The 12,995-nt window shown below is 44.7% G+C and overlaps 1 protein-coding gene across 1 annotated transcript in view; it reads right to left on the bottom strand.

Moving 5' to 3' along the window:
* Nucleotides 1-7,306: 7,306 nt before the first annotated feature.
* Nucleotides 7,307-12,995, bottom strand: part of LOC139765611 (DE-cadherin-like) — a 309,000-nt gene continuing 303,311 nt past the window's right edge. Inside the window, 1 exon segment of the mRNA XM_071693268.1 lies at nt 7,307-12,955. Within this exon segment, the coding sequence (XP_071549369.1) occupies nt 12,552-12,955 (404 nt within the window). The 3' untranslated portion in view covers nt 7,307-12,551.

The raw sequence follows: 12,995 nt of genomic DNA, 5'->3' as shown, positions 1-12,995 counted from the left end.
TCTCTCTCTCTCTCTCTCTCTCTTATGTAGCTCATTCCTAACGGAAGATATTATGGGAGAGAGAGAGAGAGAGAGAGAGAGAGAGAGAGAGAGACTACCTACCTTAGGAATACCTAAGACAAGACTCTTTTTTTTTTCTTAGCCAAAAGAAGCATTCTAAAAGGCAGGGCTAGCGCGTAGCGCTCTCCGCAGGAAAACATACAGACGAGCAGCGTGGGATGGGAGTCGCGTGTTGTTACCCGTCATGCACGACAGACGGAGACGACGTTGCATGACTGTGGCCTGAAAGGCAAGCGGTCCACGTGTGTGTGTGTGTGTGTGTGTGTGTGGGAGAGAGAGAAGCAGGCAGGCAGGGAGGGAGAGAGGGAGGGAGGGAAGGAGGGAGGAGAAGACAGCCACCTGGGCCTGCCTGACACTTTTGACAAGCACACCGATCAGCCGACACCCACCGAGGCGGATCAGGTGTATGGTGCCGGGGTTTATATATACCCTCCCTGGTCGGTACCGGGCTGCGTAACCCCGAGATAGATAGATAGATAGATGGATAGAGAGAGAGAGAGAGAGAGAGAGAGAGAGAGAGAGAGAGAGAGAGAGAGAGAGAGAGAGAGTGTCTGGGATTCGCCGTTGACAGCGTGGCTTACGAGAGAGAGAGAGAGAGAGACAGATAGATATGAGAGTATGATGCTGTGAGGATATTGCTGAGGCCAGAGGAAAGTGACTCCCTCCTCCTCCTCCTTCCTTCCTCACCTTCCTTCCTTCCTTCCTTCCTCACCTTCCTTCCTTCCTTTCTTCCTTCCTTCCTTCCTTCCTTCCCTCCTTCCTTCCTCACCTTCTCACTTCCTTTGCTCGAGTGAGTGAGAGGACTACATGACTCTCTCCCTCACCCCAGACGAAGGACATCGTGTGGAACACTCATAAAATGGCGAGATCGTACGTCCGTGTACACACACACACACACACACACACACACACACACATACGTTCAGCACCACCAGAATGACATTGAAAAATGCCTTGGACTTTGTGTGTGTGTACCTATGTGTCACCACGCCAACACCTGGGAACAAGGGGCCTCACGACAGTAGGTCGTGAGAGATCGCTGACTTGCGCTCACACGATCCTCGTGGACTCACGTGAAGACGATGTGAACGAAGCCAGTGGCATCCTCTAGCATGGACAGGTACTGTCGGTAATGGGACCCCCTGATGATTGCCATGGGTTAATTCCTCCTCCTCTCTCTCTCTCTCTCTCTCCCTCTACCTCTACCTCTCTCTCTCTCTACCTCTCTCTCTCTCTATCTCTTCCCCTGCGCCGCTGCATCTGACGGCACCTTGCGCCCCCCAAAAGAAGTCCGCTGCAAGTTCCAACACTGCATCTCGCGCGCCTGTCTCGTGCAAGTCGCCACCACTGTACTTCACCGCTCTGTCTCAGGAGCTTCGCTCGCTGGCCTCGGCTGCTGCTTCATTTCCACAACTACGTACATGAGCATGCCTCTCTACGTAACCCTGCCTCCGTAACATCATGCCCGTGGTGTCTCTCTCACTGGGTAGCGCTCTGGTCCTCACCCTATAACCCAGGAACAGAAACCCTCCTCACGCTTCGTGCCTGACGAGAATAATTTTCCCCCCAAAATTCCTCATTCTGAAGATTCTCTCTCATCTCTCAGTATGAGGCACGGGGTCGGTAGTAGCAGTACTCTCTCTCTCTCTCTCTCTCTCTCTCTCTCTCTCTCTCTCTCTCTCTCTCTCTCTCTCTCTCTCTCTCTCTCTCTCTCTCTCTCTCTCTCTCTCTCCTTCATTTACCAGTGATAACTCGCCAGGGGTGTGTGTGTGTGTGTGTGTGTGTGTGTGTGTGTGTACAGACACACACACACACCCACAGAAACACCATGTCTTTCGCGTTTCTCTCCTGTTTATTGGCTGACTGTAATACCCAACTTCATCTCACAGTTCCTCCCCACAAGCTCATTTTTCAAGGTATATTAAATTCCTCACCCTAACCCAACTCTCTCTCTCTCTCTCTCTCTCTCTCTCTCTCTCTCTCTCTCTCTCTCTCTCTCTCTCTCTCTCCCTCTTCCACCAAGTTAATGAAGACGAGTCCATGGCTCGCCACAACTTTGGGGGTCTTAGTGATACTTAGAAACTTTAAGCAACTTAATGGGGGGGGAGGGGGGATTTTTCTCTCGCTGTCACCTGAGGTAAGATGAGAACATATTTCTGGCTGAGAGGAAATGGGGTTCTATTGAGTATCTATCGTTATATCTGTCTCTCTCTCTATCTATCTATATCTGTCTATATATATATCTCCATATATCTATCTACTTTTCTCTCTATATGTCTATCTATATATCTCCATATATCTATCTACTTATCTCTCTATCTGTCTATCTACGTATGTATCTATTCATCTGTCCCTCTATCTGCCTATAAGTGTACATATGCTCGGAGCCACCCAAGACCCTACACTTTCTGTCTCTAATCTCTGTCTCATCGAAACGGGACTTCTGGGCTAGTCCTTCCGTCTTCTTACAAGCACCATACACCTCGCTGACTTTCACCACACAAGTTCTCTCTTGCCACACCTCCTGTCTGCACACTCGCTAATTTTTTTTCTTCTTCTTTTTAGTGGAATCGTGTGAGAGTCCAGCAAATCTATGACCCCACACCCCACACCCCTAGTCCACGGAATGATGGTGGTTTTCCGCCTGACTCTACTGCCAATGAGAGGGAGGGCTAATTAGGGCCTTAGACACTAGTTTTACCGGCCACCTCTCATGACCTTTCCCTGTCTCGTAGACCCTTCACTCTTTTTTCCTCTTCACTTTACCAACATTCGTGGTCTCTAGTAACCTCAGTTGAACACCATATATATATATATATATATATATATATATATATATATATATATATATATATATATATATATATATATTTGGACCTCCTTCGGGGTAGCGGTTAGCGTTTCTGACCGTGACGCATTCACGAGTCGCCCTTGGTCGAGCGTACAGGTTGCGGCAGTCGGTCCACAGTCAACCCAGCTGTTCATCCTCCCCGATTGGTCGGTAAATTAGATACCAAGTTTAGACTGACATATATATATGCAGATTCTTTATGCCAAACCATGCTCAACACACGTGCTTCTGAGCAATAATGATGGAAACGTATGATATTTGACCAAATTGATGAAAACCATACTCAACACACGTGCTTTGAGCTGTAATGATAGAAGCATATAATATTCTACCAACTGATAAATATTTTGAAGTATATGACCTTTTGATGTAGTCTGTCTGTATTAACCTACAATACAGAAAGTGTTTACTGTATCTTCGTCATTCTGTTGCAAATGATAAATATTTTGAAGTATTTGACCTTTTGATGTTGGCATGCCTGTATTAACCTACAATACAGAAAGTGTTTACTGTATCTTTGTCATTCTGTTGCAAATGATAAATATTTTGAAGTATTTGACCTTTTGATGTAGTCTGTCTGTATTAACCCACAATACAGAAGTGTTTACTGTATCTTTGTCATTCTGTTGCAAATGATAAATATTTTGAAGTATTTGACCTTTTGATGTAGTCTGTCTGTATTAACCCACAATACAGAAAGTGTTTACTGTATCTTTGTCATTCTGTTGCAGAATGATATAACCCTTTTGGATTAATTCACACTTGAATCATTCATCAGTTGTTAAGTTTACTGTTGATATGCTCGCGAAATTATTTGAGTTATGAACGAATGTAATGAATAAATGATTACTCACATTTTGTGAGCTGCGAACGGTATGAATACTTTATCGCGTTCGTCATTATGCATACCTTTACTTACCTTCCTACTCTGGGATCCCCCCCTCTCCCCCCCCCCTCACCCTTTTTTATGTGGGAGAAGAGGGGTGGGTGTGGGAAAGGAGGGAGGGGCGCTCGGGAAGTTTACCTCGTCCTCCAGGAGGGAGGGGGATCATCACAGCTCGAGCAGTGTGGTGATTGTTGTGTGTGCTTGTAGGGCGAGTGTACTAGGACCTGTTGAGGTGATGGTATACCTACCGTGCCGTCGGTACGGACGGTACTGGTTGAGTATGAAGGGGGATGATCCTTTTGAGGTGTGTGTTGACTCGCTCTTCGTCGTGCCGGGAAGACGCGTTGCTGTCGTAGAATGGAAACGAGATTAAAGCACCTGCTGTGTCTAGAGAGTGCAGTTTCCGATTCGTGGGCGTCTGACGGGGGTGGATTTTAAATCAAGTCTTGGTTGGGGGGAGAAGAGTGGCGCTCGTTTAGTGCTTGTGGAGTAATGACAGCGTCAATACACATTCCGCCGATGTAGTGTTGACAGGTGGAGGGGAAGGAGGATGATTTGTGAGTAAAGGTTGCTGAAGCGTGAGGCGCGGGTGAGCCTCAGATTCACGAGTGGCGGGAGAGTGATTGCTTATGAAGTGCCTCGGTGGGATAGGGCTGAGGAAGGGGGGCTCTTGCGAAGACCTGAGTACCACCGGCTTGACAAGGTGGGTCGATACTGAAAGCCTCCGGCGAGTATTGAGTTGGAGGACGAGCAAGTGAGAGAGGCGTAGTTAAGGGCAGATCGGAGGACTTGTTTGGATGATGAGGGGTTCTTATTCCCGCCCGAAGCTAATGGCCGACAAGTGTTCTGAAGGCGTTTAGTTTGCCTCTGGGCGTTGTGTTGATGTGTGTGTGTGTGTGTGTGTGTGTGACATATAACATGGTTGCTGTTTGGTTGGGTGGGATTGGTGGATCATTCTGGGTTCGGGGAGGATGCTGGTTGAATTCGTGTAATGCCACGGGTTAAGAGGGTAACGTGGAATGTATTTTAGGGGATACAAATATTTTGCTTTGAGTGAAAAGCCAGTGTTCTGATCGCAACCAGATTTGATTAATTGAGCACTGCTGAAACATTCTTTTTCCAGAAAAATATAAAGAAGGAAGAATATATATATATATATATATATATATATATATATATATATATATATATATATATATATATATATATATATATAATGCCACTCATATTGTCTTTGGGGGATACTGAGCGAATACCAGAGTTCTTATTTACATAATTTGCTTCAGGTGTAGTCAACGTCGGCTCATTAGACGCTTCGCGCACTAATTAACCTGAAGCCTCTCATTAGCCACAGGGTCGAGGCAGCGCATACAAAGTAGCACACGAACAAACACTAATCTTGGCCTAGATGGTCACTCCAACTGAATCCTCAAGAGTCCGCAGGAATGTCTCCAGACACAGGGAGGCGAAGACGCGGTGCGCATGCGTGTGTTATCCACATACATGTCTGCCTATGAGGACGACATTACTGCGCTCCGTTTACACACCGTTTACACACACACACACACACACACACGCACACCACATATTGTCTTTTGGGGGCACTGAGAGAGAGATTACCAGTCCGTAAACACAGTGTGAGTTTATGTGGTCGAAGATGCATCTCTTGATCATTGCCGAAGGTGCTAAATGTTTTTTCTTTTGTAGTTGATAGGTAATATCTTGACGTTTGACAGCCTTAATGACCCTGGCATTTAATAGGCCCAGAGCCCAAACAGCCATTCAGTCTTCGTGTAAGGTACATGGGTGACGCTGTATTTCAAATGAATGATGATGATATAGAATTCAGTCCGAGATGATACAGAATTCACTCCGATTCAGACAAGGATGTTGATTCTCTGTCAGTGTCTTTTTGTATAGTCTCCTATTCAGATCTGTAGAACACAGACTACTCTCATACGCTTCGAATCTACAAGAAGAATATGAACGCTGTGATGATCTTCAGTTGGTCTGCTCACATCCCATTTTCGTTTTTTCTTTTTTTTTTCATTTTTACTGATTCTCTTTTTTTTTTTTTTTCCAACAAATGAATAACCGCCATGAATATTGCATTTACACTGCGATTTACAGGTTTAAATCATTTGCCTCGTTTTCGGTCGGCAAATGGTCTCACAAATGTAGCGTTGCTTTACATCAGTAAACTGTAAAATGCCTTGTTTCATTGATAAGCATATATATTCATATTTGAAGACTGCATTGCATGTATATATATATATATATATATATATATATATATATATTTTTTTTTTTTTGTTTTTCATACATATTCGCCATTTCCCGCGTTAGCGAGGTAGCGTTAACAGCAGAGGACGAGCCTTAGAGAGAAAGTCTTCACTTGGCCCCTTCTCTGTTACCTCTTTTGGAAATGTAAGAATTGGAGGGGAGGATTTATGTGTGTGTGTGTGTGTGTGTGTGTGTGTGTGTGTGTGTGTGTGTGTGTCGTCAAAGAATTTCTTTATCCAAAGGCGTCCATCATCTTCCTGCTACTGCAAGCAGCGCAGCCTGTTCGTTCTATCCAGGCAACATAGACTCTTACTATAGCACCAAGAGGTCGTGTTTAACGTTAAGGCGTTGATGAAATACACGCATAGCTCATGGAAATATACGTACCCGTATATATGCCTCAAGGAAATTTTAGTAAAGTTCTTAGAGATTAGTTGGGATCTCCAGTATTTTGAGGTCCACAAACTTTTACCACCCAGCGTTGAAGAACCTCTTGTGTGATTGTGGATCTGATTGCAAGGCCGTATACTGGAAGGGTTTGGTGAATCGGGTCACTGTAGGCTCTGAAAAGGCTCCAGATGTGAGAGCAGTAATCCATAGAGGGACAGGTCCGACTTTAATGGACTTGGAACCCACTGTCCCGAAGAAGTAAGCTCCTCTGGAATCTAAAAGAGACTCCTGTATTTTTCTTTTTTTTTTCTAGTGGCAAATCTGGTCATTTGTGGGCCATGAGACATGACACATGACAGGTTAGATGTTACGATGATACCAGTTGTGTTCGTCGGGTCTTGTCCGTCCTACTGGAAAATCCTGTCGAAACCTGAGTGGACGGAAGCTAGTTGTGGACAGAAGAGACTTAACGTAAATCAAGCGGGCGAAGATGAAGCAGATTTGAAAGAGGTGGAGGATAGCAGCGTTGAGTCGTGTGCAGTTAAATGATTTGGTTCGTTCGTTGGAGAGAGTGGTGTATATATAGAGAATGTGGTCGATTGAAGGGAAGAGGAGAGTGAGAGACAAGATGGAAGGAACCTTTGGGAACACAGTGGTTCACTGGGAAAGGCAAGTCCTCTTGAACAGCAGTGATGAAAATGGACCAGTTAGAGTGAAAGATGGACACGAGAAAACGAGGCGTGGTTTGAAAAACTCTATGCTAAAAGCTCTCCAAATACCAGTGTCCAGTTGCACAGATATTCACGTCACTTTCACGAGGAAATGAAATTCATGAATTTCCGTATAAATAAAAAGATTTATTTTCAAATGACTGATACAAAACATTTGCCTCACAACATCTCAGGTTTCCCCACATATCAAACAGTTGGATCCTGCAGCAGGCCGTGTCTGACGCCCCCTCCCATCAACACTCAGCCTTCCCTGTGCAGCTCTGGGTTGAAGCACCACCGAACCTCACTGGAATAGCCTACTTCTACTGCACCTTTGAAAATTGGAGCTATGTGTGTGGTTCTCCAAACACCCTTGGAGCTGTGATTAATTTCTGCAGTCTTCTTCTTACAGTCTTATCTTCATCGGAGATGACCATAATTGGGGCATGTTTTTTCCATGGGGATCATTATGAAAGAATTAATGCTAGATGAAGAACTCTTTGTTGATCTAGAATTCGTACAATGTATACCGTTAAACTTCAGTATACTCTCTGATGGGCACTGTTTTGGTGGGCCCCTACCAGAGCATGGTGACAGCTGCCAAAGAAGCCAGTTCTTAATCATATTTTCAGTTTCATCTTCATCCTTCGTAGACTGCAAGAATTTCATCATATTGACTGAGTCATTTTTACGTGATTGTGAACATGGTTTTACCAGTCTAAGACATGGAGAAAAACTGCAGATATTTGAAGTGGTTAAGTTCAAGATGAGAAACATATCACAACCACACACACACAACACGTCCGGAATAGTACTAATCATGGCTCAGAGATGGCAGTGTTCACCGGGGGCGTCTGGTACGTGCTTTGAGACCGACCACCTACTCACAGGACAATCATACACATAAATCGTAGACTATGATATGTACACTGACTTACTTTTATATACAGAGAAATGCATTTAAGAAATAGAAAACGTAACTGCACATGAAATCATCACAAATGTTCATATCCTTAATCAAAACAGGAAAAAAAAAAAGAAAATGTAGGATCGACAATGAAAATTTAAGAGAAGGAACTTCTTTTTCTTTTATATATATATATATATATATAACCTCACTCCTACGGCAACAATATAAGAGCATGGAATCACATAGTAAAAGAAAATATATTTATATTTATATCTATTTAGGGAATGTTTCTCAGCATAACAGTCTCGCAACAGAATCTCTGACAGGATCGACTTTTTACGTCTTGTTATACTCACCCTCTCAGAACATTCAGCCACTGTGGGAACTGTGTTCTTTCTTTGTTTTGATCCTCGACGTTATAAAAAAATAATAAAATCGTACATATTATATATTTTTTTTTTGTGATCGATCCATAAGGCTGTCATTACCTGATACAGATTCACAAGCAAGTGTCAAGTGCAGAAGAAGAAGAAGAAGAAGAAGAAGGAAGAAGAAGCAATTCTTCAACAACGGAACAGAACAGATATAAAAAAAAGAAAAGGTGTTGGTATTATGAGTGAATATCACGTGGTGTAGTTGCGTTGGTTCGCCCATCAAGTGCCGCTCCCAACCTCCTGTTCTACGCACTTGTGCTGCTGTTCGCAACAAGGGGGGGGGGTGGTTCGTACCGTCCTTTACGCAAACGCAGGAAAGAAAATGATCTATTCAAGTGAAGCCCATGTGTTGTAGCAATGATGGCCTTTTAGGTTCATGGGGAGTTACCCAGTTCATGGGGAGCTTCGTGGATACTTCCCCAATTCATGTGGAGCCACCTGGTTCATGGAGACTTGCCCAGTTCATGGGGAGTCGCCACCTGGGTACTTCCCTAATTCATGTGGAGCCACCTGGTTCATGGGGACTTGCCCAATTCATGGGGTGTCACCACCTGGGTACTTCCCCAATTCATGTGGAGCCACCTGATTCATGGGGACTTGCCCAGTTCATGGGGAGCCTCGTGGGTACTTTCCTCATTCATGTGGAGCCACCTGGTTCATGGGGACTTGCTCAGTTCATGGAGGGGAGGCACTCGGTGTTTCTCTCTCTGGGATCACTTGGGCCACGACCAGGGAAGAGGTGTTCGCCCAGTGAGGGTGAAGCTGGGTGCACCTCACATTACGTGTTTGCCCATCCCCGAACGCACACTTTGTTGTCACCGTAGAACCTGCTGGCTCTCCACTACTTCGAGTTAACTTTCCTTAGTGAGGTGATAGATGTCTTGTGTAACGAAGAGAAACATCTTTAAACATCGTCTCCTCCACTGGGATAATGGAGAGACGATGAAATAAGAGAAAAGACAAAGAAATATAAAAAATCACATGAACTCACTAGCACTCTTTCTTTTTTTCATTTTTCTTTTGGCCACGCAAATCACCACCTTAGTAACGGTCCTAAGGCATGGGCGTCGTTACGTAAAGTGAACGACATGTCAAAAAAGTTTCTCTTGATTCCTACTTAAGGGAATGGTAACTTAAAATTACCTGTTTGAATCACACGACTGAGCATACCCTTACGAGCTAACAAGGAAAGGCAATCATATGCTGAAGACGTGAGTAGATATAACAAAGTATACTTCGACATATTTCTTCGACATATTTTCCCCCTCATTATGATTAATTCTTTTTTAATCATTTGTTAAAACAAACACACGTGGTCACCCTTATTGTAAATGATCACACTCACGACTAGCGAAACGTACTGGACTTAAAAAAGACATTTGGCAGTGGATCCTTGGCTCTTGTTAAAGCAAGCGTTCAACAACGGAGAAGAATACAGATCAAAACCCATACAATAAAAAGCGATAGTCAACGCTGCTTGATGCGGCGTCGCAGGAGGAGGAGGAGGAGGAGGAGGAGAAGCGGTCAGAGGATAACACGAAGCATTCGAATGCCTTCAGCGCATTGATAACTCCCGAGTGGCGTCAAGGAGAAAGGGGGGGAAAATAAATCACAAGCCAGACGGGAGAAAAATCAGAACATGACGTTAATTTCCTTGGCCTTCCCTGAAGCCAATGTGTGTGTGTGTGTGTGTGTGTGTGTGTGTGTGTGTGTGTGTGTGTGTGTGTGTGTTATCGTGTACCCTGCCAGCATGCGGTAATACCAGGCAGGCAGGCCATACCTAACGCCCTTCTCATGAGATCAGAATGTGACCGTATAGAGTTTCTTCTTTGTGCAAAGCGTGTTAGTGACCGACAACGCGACGCATGTCTCAAAAAAAAAGAAAAGAAAAAGGGGGTCCGAACTCTTTAAGGCAGAATTCACTATATAACTTGAATTTAACACCCGTTCAAAATTTTGCCCGTCATGAACTCGCATAGACACGCATATCCCTTCTCATTCATTTTCAGCCACCAGCAGTTGAGCCGGAGGGAGAGGTGGGGCTCAGAGGTGCCATCTGCTTTGCAGTTCCGTGTCTGCTACTGGTGTTTGGCCTGGTGTTCGGTCCATAGACCATCAGGTCTCCTGTTATCTACGGCATAGTTATGGGCATGTTGTATACAAGGTCGTGACTTCCAATGTTTTCGCGTTGATGAATTAATTAGGCCAATTGAGAATTCTGCGTCTAAGTTCGGCCTCTTCGGGGACACACACACACACACACACACACACACACACACACACCCAGCGAAGTTACGCTTATAGATGTCAGAAATCGAGCTCCCATATCAGCTGTAAGGTGTACTAAAGAACAAAAGGAAAACAGGTTTACATGAATCGCCACTGGTAAAAAAAAAAAAAGTATTCAAAGAGCAGTTTCTTTAAGGTGGAGATAAATTTGGTGGGCAAGGCAATCATATGAAATATTTCAATGAATGCAACAAAATATATCTATACATAGATTTCTTAGTAAAGCTATTGAACAGTGTACCACAGAAGAGTGAGTGTAGATTATACTGGAATCAAATTAAGTGTAAAGAAAACGGCTGATGTGAGTGAGAATAGATTATACTAGAAGTAAATTAAATGTAAAGAAAACGGCTGATGTGAGTGAGAATAGATTATACTAGAAGCAAATTAAGTTTAAAGAAAACGGCTGATGTGAGTGAGAATAGATTATACTAGAAGCAAATTAAGTGTAAAGAAAACGGCTGGTGTGAGTGAGTGTGGATTATACTGGAAGCAAATTGATCGCAAAGAAAACGGCTGACGCGATGACGATGAATCATAAATCCAGACATAAGTTCTATGTGTTCCTTCTCAAGTGATTTTTGAAATGTGTCAGTAAAGGCGAGAAGCATCACACGTCACCACAGGCATATCAACCTTATACACAACAGGTAGATTACACAAAACTTATCTCCTAAGTAACACGCATCTCCAGTAAGGTTCTGAGCTTTTGAAAGTTTCCATTTTCTCTCGTTTTTTATCATATGAAAAAAAAAGTTGTAGAAAAAAAAAAAAGAAATGTATTTCGTAGTGAATCGATGAGGAGAGGGTTTTTTTTTTTTGTTTATTTGTTTCTTGCCCTTCAGCATCATCATCTTCAGTTATCACTGAGATTTGGCCAGTGTTAATCTATTGTTGCGTACCAACACACGAACACGGCATAAGGAACCTGAGAGAGAGGAGACAGTTTCTAACCAACTGTTTCCCCCCCAAAATTAAAAGGCCATGTATATCTCCTGCTGCTGATCAGGTCGCTAGCTAGCTGCTCATACGTCTCTCCCCTACCCACCACCCATCATGGTGTGCGGCAAAGAGGACACGACTGAAGGAGTAACTTTCTTCCTCCTCTCTCTCTCTCTCCCTCTCTCTCTCTTTCTCTAATCTTTGATTGAAGCACCTTTGGTTTGTATTACCCTAAGCATCATTTGGAATCCTTATCTTATTTCTACATGACAGTGAGCGCATGAAGTTACCGACTCGCCGGAGCGAGAATGAACAGTAGTGACACCTTTCATGGAGTATGACAACACCACACGAAAGCATGCGTTCATCTGAGGCGCACTCGTGCACTCGGCGTCGGTCAAGGGTCATCCCTATGTTATCACGGTCATTAAACTGACCCAAAGTGGAGGATGGTATAGACAAGGTCATCACGGACTGTCTATACATTATGGGTAAGGAGTGAGGGGTGGGGGATAGATCACTGCATCATACATGGGTACTGGCTGCCCGGTGGTTTAAGAGGGAATGTACAACACGTTTTCATGGATCATGTCCACTGGCAAGTGGCCCGTACAGGCAGGAGTGCACCTCAGATGATTGTTGACAAATAACTTTAATGACTTGGCTACTGGTTATTGAACGCTAACTGCTTATACACCAGTCTGTCGCGTCTCTTGAACGACGAGTCCAGACTTCCCAGTTTCTACGGGTCGTAAGCTTTCTTCAGTCTTATCTCCCCTGATGCATTCATCATCTACTAGCACCACGACTCCTCCCCTTCCTGAACGCTGTCGAAGGAAGCCATAGGATTGACAGCCTCGTTGTAGTTCGGCTGCGAGGTCTCCCCCAGCTGGGCCTCCTGACTGCCCTGGACCTCGGGCTTTGCGAAGTTCACAGCCGCTGGAGAGTCCACAGCGCTCGCGGGGGGGTTGTTGGCGGCGCCGCCGGCAGGTGAGTGACCAGGCGGGCTGGCGGTCGGCTTGGGTACGCTAGCCCGCTGGGGTAAGGTGTCGCGCATCCTCCGCTTGGGGACGTTCGGGAACTCGAACTCGCTGTCCTCTTCCTCGTCAGACTCGCGGCGGTAGATGTCGTTCAGCTTCTGGAAACGCGGACCCCAGTCGTTCTTGTAGTCGAATGACGCGTCGCTCTCGGACGAACCTCCTGGTGGTGGTGGGGGATACAAAAAACAGAGAGAACGACT

This window comes from Panulirus ornatus, chromosome 4 (assembly GCF_036320965.1).
Source record: "Panulirus ornatus isolate Po-2019 chromosome 4, ASM3632096v1, whole genome shotgun sequence".
Classification (NCBI taxonomy): domain Eukaryota; kingdom Metazoa; phylum Arthropoda; class Malacostraca; order Decapoda; family Palinuridae; genus Panulirus; species Panulirus ornatus.
The sequence above is the reverse complement of the archived record's forward strand: the minus strand, read 5'-3'. Positions and strand labels throughout refer to the sequence as shown.